The 12,348-nt window shown below is 45.4% G+C and overlaps 1 protein-coding gene across 7 annotated transcripts in view; it reads right to left on the minus strand.

Annotated features, from left to right (window-relative positions):
• The window catches only part of bi (bifid), a 53,376-nt gene that overhangs the window by 17,005 nt on the left and 24,023 nt on the right, over positions 1-12,348 (minus strand). For 4 of the 7 annotated variants that reach the window (XM_066288106.1, XM_066288110.1, XM_066288109.1 and 1 more), the window contains 2 exons: positions 11,071-11,184; positions 9,127-9,280 (listed from right to left, as the gene is read on the minus strand). In XM_066288106.1, coding sequence (XP_066144203.1) covers positions 9,127-9,280; positions 11,071-11,184 — 268 coding nt within the window. Of the gene's footprint in view, positions 1-9,126; positions 9,281-10,909; positions 11,024-11,070; positions 11,185-12,348 lie in introns of all 7 variants that reach the window. The other 3 variants (XM_066288111.1, XM_066288108.1, XM_066288112.1) reach the window with 1 other exon arrangement.

Genomic DNA, 12,348 nt, shown 5'->3' on the forward strand with positions numbered 1-12,348 from the left:
TCAGCAGCTTCCAAATTGATTATTGGGTAAACAAAAGAATGTTCTGCAAACATGGCGGTCCCGAGTCAAAGGCAGCCATGGACAAATATTTGATCTCGTATTAAAGCTCCGGCCTACTTCGATTTTCGTTTGTTCTGTGACAAAAAACTAAATGAAAAATTGTGTTTCTGTTAATGAACGTTTAAAAAGATGGTTAATTGTTGGCCGCGAGGCCGCTAGATGGCGGCTTCCAGTTTGACGGCTTATTAACAAACGCGTTGTTTGTTTGGCTTTTTGACGTTTTTAACACTTTGTGTGCACGTCTTAGGGCCGTGTCAACAACGATCGCTCGACAGTAGGACGATTTACGTCGGTCTATTGTCTCTATATACCGCCGCCCAGGTAGATGAACAAGGAATTACTGCTGCAACCTGTCGTCGAACGTAAAAGTCGCCCAAATGCCCCATAAACCATCTCAAGAACTAAAATGTCACCTTTTTTTCTGGGTACCGACTACCCAGGCGGTACCGGCCAAAAACTACCCCCCGCCAGAGTGGCGCTGGTGCGTTTTTTATCACCCCATTTGGTGCCTTCAGTTTTAGCCCTCGATGATCTTTTGTCTCGTAAATTTCGAAAATCGTCGAGGTTCCTTTTGTTTCCGCATTTGTTTCTCGGGCAGGCACGATGAAATGGGCGTGGTTTTTCGGGAATCGTGAGACTGCCCACGAAAATTTTTTTCAAAGTAATATCCCCGTTGAGATTGAGGCACGAAATCGGTAGCAGTAAGTGGGCGCGCTTATCGTCCGCGAGCTAAAAAGCACTTTTCAGCGTTCAAGATAGGAAATTATGTGGTTTAATATGAAAGGAGACGTGTAGAATCTAATAACGACAGCTCTAATAGACGAACAGCATAAAATTCCCATTAAACAGACAAAATACAGCTTCGGGCTGGACCACCAAGCTGCGCTACCTCCGCTAGCTCCCCATCTTCGCGAAGCCCGAAAACTGCGGAAGAATTTTTCCACCTATTACCCTGTATATAAGTGAATCACAGGTATTTCTTCCGTTGTAAATGGAGTCCGTTTTGATCACTAAACTAAAATCGGTAAATTTTTCCTCGCTAGCCAGAGTCGCCTCTGACGAGATCAAGGAGGTACACGCCCGACGACGGCTCAATCGAGCCACTCAATCGACCAAGAACGTTCAGGGAATTTGTAGGGATCAAGCGCTGCGAAGATTGATATTCATACAAGGCGTTCCGTGGAGAGAGCACGACCGTACAGGCCATTTCTAACAGGAGAAGGCGTGTAAAAGAGGTCCGAATTTCTGCTCTGATTCCTCGCACCTTCGCTTTCGACTGGGGAAAAAATTGACATTGAAATGACGAACGACGCGCGATATTGAAAACATGAAACGAAGAAATACCACCGGTCCATGCCGAACCGCTCAAGGTCCGCGGAGTCTTCAGCAATACCCAATTTGCCGGAATATCCACGGGGCAAGTCCAGTTCGACCCGTCTTTCGAGTCCCATTAACGATCCAACTAAAATAATCTGGAAAAAATTCCTTTTCATTGCCGAATCCAAGGATTTTCCCTTTCACTAGCCCCAGCTAAGGGTGGCGCTACTACTGAATTAATAAGGCCCAGAATTATCATTCCACTTGTTCCGGTCCTGCATGCATACACCGAAAACTCCGCATAGCAAATGAGAAAGTTAGGCGCCTCTACAAATCTTACTCCGTCAGGTTTTGTGTTTTTTATTGGCTCCGTTTCCAAAAGGCCCTTCTTATTATATGCATAAGCCTAATTCAGGGGCGTACCACCACTCGGAATTTCCTATAATTCCGGCAACAGCGCGCTTCCCTTTTGTCTTCAGGAAATCTACTGCCAGCCAATGACAGGAGGGCGACGTCGACCGCGACGGTGCCAGCGCTCTGTACTTTTGAGTGAACGATGCGGGTGCTAGCACAAGTCACCACGGTGATTAGTCTCGCCTCCAGTCTACGCCTCTGGTAAGTCCATAGAGCCAGCGTCTGACAAAGCGGGGCTGATCTTTATGAATAAAATTAATTTAAAACAATACGTTTATGGTTATTTATTCGTGTGTTTCGGGAAGGTTTGGTCGAGTTAACGATGGTTTTTTTGATACCATCGAACCACTGGATCGGAGAGTTTTTGCGTTCGCTGTGCGACAAAGGAAACTTGCAATGGGAGCGAAATTGCAGTAGTTTTAACAAGAGTCTCCCCATGTGGCACTTTGCACTGATTTCTCGTTTCCTCTGTTGAAGTGTTCATTTAATGCCCGCGGGAAGTGTTATAAATATAGCCTGTTCCTTTGCAGATTCATATCATTAATTCTGGCTTTATTGGACTAATTAATAAGAGCTCTTCGGGCCATCACATAAAACAACTGGGTGATTGATAGGGCAAGTCAGCTAGAATATTGGTGGGCGATAAGGTATGTAGCTCATCAAGGGACAGATTATTTCAGCTCATTTCTATCCAATTTGGAGAAGTGGTCACTTTTGTGAATGCCCTATTGGTGTCTTGTTGGTTAATGTGAACAAAAAGAGTGTAATGCGAAAGGAGTATTTACTGGTTCGGAAAAATATGTTGCGGACACGCCACGTTGATGGAAATGACCAATTTCGAGGCGAAAAACACGATTTAAAAGGTGAATCGTGTGAGTAATGGGTCAGCCGTGAGAAAACTTTGAGTCGTTTGTGTTAAAAGAAAAAAAGCACGGAAACTTCAAATTATCATTTGTCTTCGGATATATAGGCCTGTTACGGGGATCATTGCGAAAAGTGATTTAGGGCCATTAATCAATGCCTATGGGTGAATTTGGAGGAAGTCGCAACAGCGCGCATTGCTTGGCTGCCAGTGACGTGGTAGCGAAGAACCGCGGCGTTCCCGAATTTTTCGAATCTATCTTAGATCCGGTTGATTTTTCTATAACGCTTTTTCTCGCCGAAATCGGGGTAATAATCAAAACAACCCCCTAGGTCCAGTTCGCAGTGTCGTACCCTCCGTGTTTGTCCCCCCGTTAGTAGTAGTGCAAATATTTGCGTGGCATCTTCGTCGCGACAGAAATCAACTGGCCGTATGGCCAAGTTCCCAGAAGTGTCCATAAATTATTTTCGGAAAAGTTTTTGTCCCCCGAGAGCGGGGAACAATGGGCCCCGTCTCCGAATTTCGGTAGTCGCATCGCGACCGAGACGTGCGTATGCCGATTGGCCGGCATTTTTGACGTTCCTGACAGTTCTGACGGGCCGCACATATCTCTGTTTCGATTTGATTGGTCCAGTTCAATGACGTGACGTAGGAACGAAAATAATTTCCTCGTTTCGCCTCCAAAAGGCGAAAGCACGATTGTTTTCGTTATTCCGACACCCGCGACATTTCCCCCCCGAGTGAGCTTGGCGTGTCTGGCCCATATTTTATACCTTTCTGGCGTGACAATACCACATAAAGCAAACACCTAAGAACATTACTGGCCATTTCAATGTTGTATTAACACTAGAAAATTACCTTAGGGCCCCGAAAAGCGGCCCAGTGTCGGGTGCCCGCAAGGGCGAGAATGGAGCAAACTACAATTCGCCCGCAGACACGGTTAGCGTTAAACTTTCAAGTCCTTCGGCAAAGGAAAACGAGCTTAAAGCGGTTAGGGAGCGAAGGGCGTAGCGCCGAAATGCGGGAAATTATATGGAAGACATTTTCCTCGGCATGCGATGAGACTTTTCCAGGAAAACGTGGCAGTAAATTTCGGTCTCCGACGAAACTTCGATATTTAGTCTGCCTCGCAGCCAGTACGGATCTGATACATTTTTAAATAGCTATATACGTGCTTACATCTAGGAATTAGTGTCCCTCGCGAGGGACAAAAGTTAAACCACTTTCGGGAAAACTGAATCAAACGTGAGGAAATCGCAATACTACGCCTTTGTTTTGTCTCATGGCTGATTCACGTGGTCTCACGTGCGGATTTTGGTTATTTTGCGGATTTGTCGCGGTGATCCGATTGGTCACAAAGAAAATGTTCCACTACCGCGTTGCCACATGTTTGCATACGGAATTGCAAGCAAATCGGACCATCCTGAAATCAACCGATTTACGGGGGCTGTTGCCGGATTATCTAACATTTGTCAAAACCTTACTTCGCTCCTTGTTGCGCACATTCGAATTCGCGCGCCAAAGTGCGACGTTAAGACATTTGCACCTTAATCCGGTGTTATGACGTTTCCGTGGGGGGTGCAGTCGAGTCAGTCGGAGTTCTCTGAACAACCTTCCAAGTAAATACCCGTCGACTTAATCTTTCATGAAATTTAGCGAGCGTCTGTGACGTCTCGCCGCTCTTGAAATCATGCCAAAACTTTCGATTTTTCCTCGCAAACTCCTCAAGATGAAATATTTCTATTGCGGCATTGATTGTGGCGTTTAACTATTAAAAAGCGCCAGTACGGGCCTGCCTAGCTGCATCTAACGACGTGAAGACGGGGCGCCTTCGCCGCCTAACCCAATACCTAGTTGTTATGCCCAATTAAACATCCATATTTCATTTTTTAATGGCCCCAAAGCACTGCCCGAACCGCGGGACAAGGACACCTCCAATCATAATCAACCTGAAACCTAAACTTTGTTTGGTTTTCTAGAATTTACAATTAGCAGGTGCACTTTTTTAACAATTTTGGCAAATTTGGCAGGTGTTTCATTAGCTAGCACACAGTGTCATGAGGAGTCTAATAAATAACACATCAAACGGCCCTAAAGTTGGGCTGTCACCGGGAACAAAGAGACGCTGAAGGACAGATAATGGGGTACCGTTCGGGGTACTCGAGATAGGGCTACCACAAGCCGCTTAATCCTATGTAAGTACCCATCGTGGCATTGTGTAGGTAATAATGAGACGAACCACAACACAAAGTGGCGGTACCTTTTGGGCACGGGATAAAGGTAGGATCTGTTTAACGGGCTTAAGGACGGCTTGTAAATATACACCACGAAGATTTTGTCTGCCGCCCATGGGAACTTTATTTGATTAGGAAGGTGAAGTTCGCATTCACACAAACAAAATAAAACATTCGGGTGAGATTGTTGTGTACGTCTACGATGCCCAATATTTTAGCGGCCGTCGAAGCTTATCAAGTGTTAAAAGGACATTATTGTCCATTTATATGAGTCGCCACCCAAAGAGTGGCAGCACGGTAGCTAAAAACAGATAAAGAAAGTAATTTAGATAGAGGAACACCGCTTTCTACTTAGATTGAATAGTCGGCACCCACTCAGGATGAGTATGTGTCTTCGGTATTCGATTTCTCAACACTGCGAGGCTTTGTTGATTCTATTTATGGTGCCGGTATCCTCCTAAGGAGGTTCGAACTTAGAGAGGTTTTGAGCGGCGCCCCGAACTCGGATCCTCCTCATCGAACGCACCTATGGATCACCAACTGCGGTCAGGGCCGTACGTTAAAAATCGTATCATCCGGAAAGCCGTTATGATGCTCCGATTGTTAAGTAGCGCGAAGCTTCTGTGTGTCCCGACAATTTTGCAGTTTACGATTTATTAACCTTCAGGGACCCACACAGCCAGAATCCTGGTAGGCACTAGCATGTCACTAATGTTCATCGGCACGAATGTCCACTAACTTGATTAAGAAGGAAATCAGCGGGCAATAAAGTTATATCTGCGCCCGACATGACGTGAGTCGACCAACAACCGTAATAGTGCAAAAAAACCATTTTCAGTAACAAGAATAAATTGATTTTTTGCACTTTAGCTAGGAATGTCTCCATGATTTATGGCCGGCTGCTTCTGGAGGAAGAAAATGATGTGAAATATGGGCTGCCGCCCGTCAATTTCATCTGGGTCAGATGAGCACAATTTCTTCGCGGGGCCCGTCTAACATCCAGAAACCAGACATTAGGAATAACGGATTAGCGAACCAGTTTGCACATTCCAGACTCCGACGGTGCGTTCGTGTCCGATCGTGCGTATTCGGAAGAATCAGCGCTGATGTCAGTGCTAGCTAATTCCGGCCGAATGGAGCGGACGCGGCTCAATTCCCCAAGCTCTAGAAACTCTGTATCCCCGCTAATCATCAAAATGTGTATATTCCAAAACACCTAACTCCATCCCTATATAGGGTGAATTTAATGTCTGCTTGCCCGATTCGAAATCGGCCCCCGGCGATCTACACCAATGACTTTCTCCACTTGTTCTAAGTCGATATCAATTTTGGTGATCAACAAGGTGGCCCTGTGAACAGGGCATAAAGGCATTGAGCGGTAATCACAGGTCTTGGCCATAAACAGAGGTTCATATACATAATTATATGTTTGTTTAGCAGACAGCTTTAGGCGTGGTTCGGCGCGCGATGATCGATGGCGCCACCAGTCGCACAAGCAGTCGAAGGTACCCATTCACTCGTTTACGGTACGATTAGCGAACCCTGTGGGAAACTGTTGATTGTCAATTTATTACCGATGATTTGCAAATTTGTCGACCTTAATAATTTACCGGCCATCAGTGCGGCTGACGTCTTCTAAGCCATAACAATAATAATTTTTCATGCAGTGGATGTTAATACGGAATGTTTATAATAATCGAAGGAAATGTAAAAATAACCGGCGATAGTGTCAATAATTATCGCATTTAATTAGAATAAGCAATTAATTTTGCATTTTTATCGGCCGAGCTAAATCGTTTGAACATGTTCCGAATAAAGCGAAAACACTCGCCTATAAATAACCAGCTCTCTTTGTTTGTTTTAATTATTTATTATTTACTATCGGCGCAGCTGTTAATTAATGTCGAAAGCCTATTGGGCAATTTTTATTCGCCGGATTTTATTCTGCCTTTTATTGATAAACACCAAGTGGCAAAGAACAAATAGCAAATTAACCCGCAGTAGCGATAATTACAGTTTAACTTCATTCTCTTTCGGGGCGTTAATTTGGATTATTTGGAGCTAAATTTGTTAATAATGTTTGACTGCATTCGCCGGTTGAGAACGTAGCAGGATTTAGCCGAAACCCAAGGAAAATGCCCGCAGTGCGAGCAATGCGAACGGTTCGACGAGGGAGAGACAACGGGGTCCGTCAGTTCTAGTCCGTAAATTGGGCGCAAACGTCCGAACGTAAAAAAATCGGGACATCGGCAACATTGCATAGTTGACAATTACGTCACGTTTCCAAGATCCGAACGCACTTTTCCGTGCTGTCCGTGCTACGCCACGAGACAAAAGAACCACGCCTTGTTGCCATTTGCAGGACCATTCGATCGCCATGATTATTAACCGGGGCAGAAGTGTAACGTCTGTTTCTCCAGTTCGGGAGAATTTATCAGCGTCCCCTCGATTTGGCCAGAAACAGCTATTGTTGACATTCGTGATGATCCTTCCGACGATGCCCGATCGAACACGAAGGTATTGGCCCCGTCCGGAAGACGTGAACGGGTCTGCAATCTTTACTTCCAACATGCAATTTCTTGATCGCTCCTGGATCGGGTTTCTGGATTTCTTGTCAACACGTGACATTCCATTTAAAACTAACAAAAACCACGATTTCGGTTCACCTTCTCGGGCCACGAATTCGAAGTAAATAGAAACTAATTTAATACTAGAATGAATGTCTTCGTTCCGGTAAAAGTAAAAACCGCCATAAACCACTAAATTATTAGTCCGCCGGCGCATAAAGCCAAGAAAATATGATTTAACGGGGACGTTTTCAGTAAGTTTGAACCTTTTAGCAGACATTAAGGTTTAGGGGGGCATGACCCTGCACGTAAAATTTCTGATTTACTGCCGCCCAGGAACAATAAAATTGCAGTAATTTCTGCACAATTAAAAGAGCAAGCCACGATAGAACTATTTCCTTATTGGTGGAATAATGGAAGCTAAAATCACATGGCCGAAACGAGCAGAACGCGTCCGCGTGTGTCTGAAGGTAGACAGAGTGACATCAAAAGGGCCTCGGCTCGGCAAAAGGGCACAACATAAGCGAATTACGTGTCACGCCTTGGGGCGGAGCGCGAATGTTGAATAAGACATGTTACCGGGCATATATTATGCATATGCCTGGGTCTGTCTGCAGGGAAAGGTCGGACAGACGTAAAAAATTACCAGGGACGGACCATGAAAATTTATTCCGTTTTAACACACCTCTTAACGCCCGAAAATAATCCCGTTGAAAAGAAGCTCAAACTGTCCAAAATCCATTGCGTCAGCGCCGATTTTGGACACCTCCAGACGTGCCCGCACACGGGACAAGTACCGAAGGAGAAACGAACTTAGCCGCGTCACAATTTTTGTCCGAAGAAATATTTCCGCCCGTTCGAAAGCGCACGCTGTGGAGGTCTCCCTCGGGCACCAACCGCCCAAATCTCACCATCACAATTTTTAACATTTCCCAGCAATGAGGCCGCAACGCGTCTTGTTACGGTTAACGTGCTCGCATTGCCAAGAAAGCCGATTTTTTCACTTTAAGATTCTTTTCGCGTTCGACTAACTTGAATCCTCAAACGCAACTTTACATCTGAGCGATTACATAAATCTGCAATCTGGCAACGCCGCGGGGCAATTTGCCCATACTGCATGACACAAAAAACAGATGACTTCCGCCTGGTTGCCGGCTCTGGTGCGTTATCCAGGTTCCTCGCAATAAAGATTGCTTTTGCACGGCGGGAAGAGTCGAGTCCACGCAACCGAACGGAGATTTCTGGGCCTTCGGTAAACACAGGTTAAACGGGACACGCATCTCCAGATTAAAGATCGTTTTCGTCTACACGTACGTATACGCGGAGAGCCCCAAAGGACGCCGCGTCGTCGTCGATCCCTTTAAAAAGAGGGCGCCGACCCTCCCCCGCGAGTTGCGTTCGGCTCCACTATCATGCATAATGTGATTGGGACGCCCCCCCTACCCTCTACATATTTCCTATATTTAAATATTTAAATATGGTAATGTCACCGTTAGCGGGGGATGTTTCTGCGGTGGCATCATCATCATCGTCATCATCGCCGGCGAATGCGGTGAGAATTGTTTCTCTATAGATTTCTACCTCAGATCAAGCAACAGAAGGCAAAATGAGGTTTAGAATTTATTCAGGAAATTCGGAACGTTGCGTGAATAATCGGAAAATTGCTACTTACAAATCCATGTTTATCCGAAATGTTGTTCGTCAGCTTCAGTTTGTGGAAACTGACCACTTTCTGCATCCATTGCTCCCCCGTCGAGGGCGAGTCCGGGTGGATGTACATTCTTTTAGGCATTTCTGGGTCCGCCTTGCCGGCCACCATCCATCGGCTAAAATAACCTCTTTGTTAGTACCCTCTTACGGCTTGTGCAAATGTCATGCCTTATTAATAATTGTTAAAAAGACCTAAAATCCTAAGTTTGTGGACCATTACGTGTACAATTTGGTGGCAAAATGGTTTGCAAACACCATGTGGTCCGTGGAAAACCCGATGCCGTAGATAGCTCAGTGAGACACAGACTTGGAAATGGCAACGTAATGAGAAATTATGAATAATTGGGTTAATTGATTGAAAAAAATCGAACGTTTGGTGACCAATTTACACCTATAAATCTAGCTCATAAAACATAACTATTACTGACATTCGTAAATTAGTAATTTGTGAAAGGAAAAGGTCGCCAAGTGGGGCTGTAGCGGCTAAATTATCGTAGACCTTTGGTCGTACTCAATGATACGGTGAAGCGGCTTGAACCAAAGCAAAAAAGCTTTGGTCGAATGACGTGAATTGTAACAATTGCCATTGAAACCGTTGAAAAAACGAAAAAACTCTAACGTGTGCTTATATTATGCAGTTCTAACCCAACGCCCGTTAACGTTATTTTTATTGTCTCTTGAATTAGCGTTAAGGGGTATTGAGAGAAACCTACCTCGAGTGGTCCCTAAAGGTACTCATTATCATTGACGCTTCATTTTCGCTGCGGGAAACACCGTCAGTAACTGAAACGTTCGCAAAAAGGAGATCCGTGGGCGAGTTCCAAGACGCAAGCTCCCTCACCGGCTTGTCAGTCCTGCGATATTCCATTTTTACTTAGAATTTATTACTTCAATTTCTTATTTGAACACGAAATAAATCCAAGCGCTGCTCCTTCGAAATTTTTGCGAAAATCAAGAATCCAACTTTTCATTTCGTCGTTTCCAGGGAAATAATTCTTCTGACAAAGTTACCCGAACCAGAATTTTTGTGCCTCCAGAGGTTTTCCGAACTCCTGATAACTTTGAGAGCAGGATAAATTTCACAGAAGCGACAAAATCAAAGCGGAGCACCGGTCAATTTCCGCACAAAGTGCAACGATGAATTCGACAGGGACGTATCAAGTTAAGTCCGCCGTAGCAAGGCTGGACCGTGCCACGGGATATTGCGGTGGGTGGCACTCCCCAATGCAAAGGTACACCTCGACACGAGTCTAAGTGAACGACGTACGTATGCTGGGACCTGCGCTGTGGACGGGACCACTGTGGCACTCAGAAGTGTCCAGAAGTCGATGGGTTTAAATCTGGAAAGTTCGGAGGCCGTTCGTTTTCGCGCGGGGGCATTTTGCGTGGGATGATAAATTACCGTTCTCACTGAGCATCTGACGCATATTACGACTTCACTTAAAAGGTAAACACAGTTAAAATGACCTCAACAAACTACAAAACGCATGCTTCGTGCTTTCGAAAACCCTCTCGGGCGTTTCCTTTGAAAACAGATCGCGCTTTCTGTATTGTCCGGATATTTTCAAACGAAAACGCCCGAAGGCACCTTGTTTCGCTCTCTAACACTTCGGGTTTAGTACTTAACAAAGCGGCCGAAAAAAAAAAGTGAAAAAAGAACCATCCGGGATAGAGAGGGAAACTGAACACCAAGAATAAACATAAACATACGAAATAAAGGGAGATAGGAAACATAATCATCTAACCTGTTGTGAAACTTATATCGGCAGTCATCAGCCGCCACGATGTCCATCAGAAGTATATATTTGGACTTTTTGTCTAAACCCGAGACCCGGACTTTATAAGCAGGAAACATGCGCCTGTAACAATTTCATCTGCATTAAAATCTATGGAAATCGCTATCTACCTGTTGTGGAACTTGTAGCGGTAGTCGTCCGCGGCTACAATGTCCAGCAATAGGATGTACTTGGCCTTCAGGTCCAGGCCGGACACGCGGAATTTCATTTGGGGAAACATTTGCCTGCAAAAAACCGCAACACACTACTTTTAATTTGGAGCTTTTGACAAACTATTTTAGAATAATATGGTCTTCCTGACCATGCCCAGCGCCCATGGTATGGGCCTGTCGTCCTCCCGGTCGGAGGCTCGTGCGTGGACCTTCAGCTACGTGGGGTAATTTCAAGGTCGCTTTTCTGGCAAAACGAGGAGGAATTGGACCTTCGCAAGTTCGGGCGACGGTTCTCCCGAGCCGTTTTCCCCCCTCCGAACGGAGAATTGAAAGATGGAGAAGAGCGAAGATTTTTCATGGCGCCTGCGTGCGGCTCGATATCTTCAGGTTTCGTGCCGAACTCGCCCGAGCGGTTCTTCTGAGCGTTTCCGATCGGTGCCGAGCTACCGCAGTTCCCACGTTCCGTCCGCGGTCGGCACCAGAAGCACCGGGGGGACGGAGGGTGAACGTTGACAAAATCAGATATTTTCCGTTGAAAAGCGAGAAATAAACAATTTTTTTTTACGTTGTTCTAAATCACCAACGAATAAATATTTAACATGGTAAGGCTTCGTTGATCGGGAAATATTGGGGCGATTCAGGTCTCGTACTTCTATAGGGGAAGCACAGATGTGTTCGATAATCAGAACGGCCACCTTCTTGTCCGAAAACGCTTCTAACTGCCATGGCATTGAAAAGAGAATTTTTTCGTAGAAACTCCCCATTCAATTTATGCCATTTTGTTGCAATGTTTGCTTACAAGGGTAGTAATTTAGTGACTCCCTATTTGCGGGGGATTGTCTTGGCAGAACTTGAACGCGTTTAAAATGTTCACATTTTCAGCACTACATTTAAGATTTTGCTTTGAAAAACCCAAGACGTGCATCCCCAAGCCATGGCAGACCCTCCACCATGCTCGAGAGTCCGACGTAGATCCTCCGTTACCAACGCTTCGTTTCTCTTTCTCCACGCTCTCGGACGCCCACCAGAGCCGAAAATGTTAAAATTGAACTCATCACAGAAAGTTACATCTGACCGGTGGTCATTTTCTTTTGAGACGTAACTGGACGCGAATTCTAGCCGCATTTTCTTGTTCCGTCGATCCGGCCATGGTTTTTCGCGTGCCATTCTACCATGGTCGCCGTGAGAATGGACGCGTCGGTGGATTGTCCGAAGAGGTACCTTTTCCTGGGTGTG

This window comes from Euwallacea fornicatus, chromosome 12 (assembly GCF_040115645.1).
Source record: "Euwallacea fornicatus isolate EFF26 chromosome 12, ASM4011564v1, whole genome shotgun sequence".
NCBI lineage: Eukaryota > Metazoa > Arthropoda > Insecta > Coleoptera > Curculionidae > Euwallacea > Euwallacea fornicatus.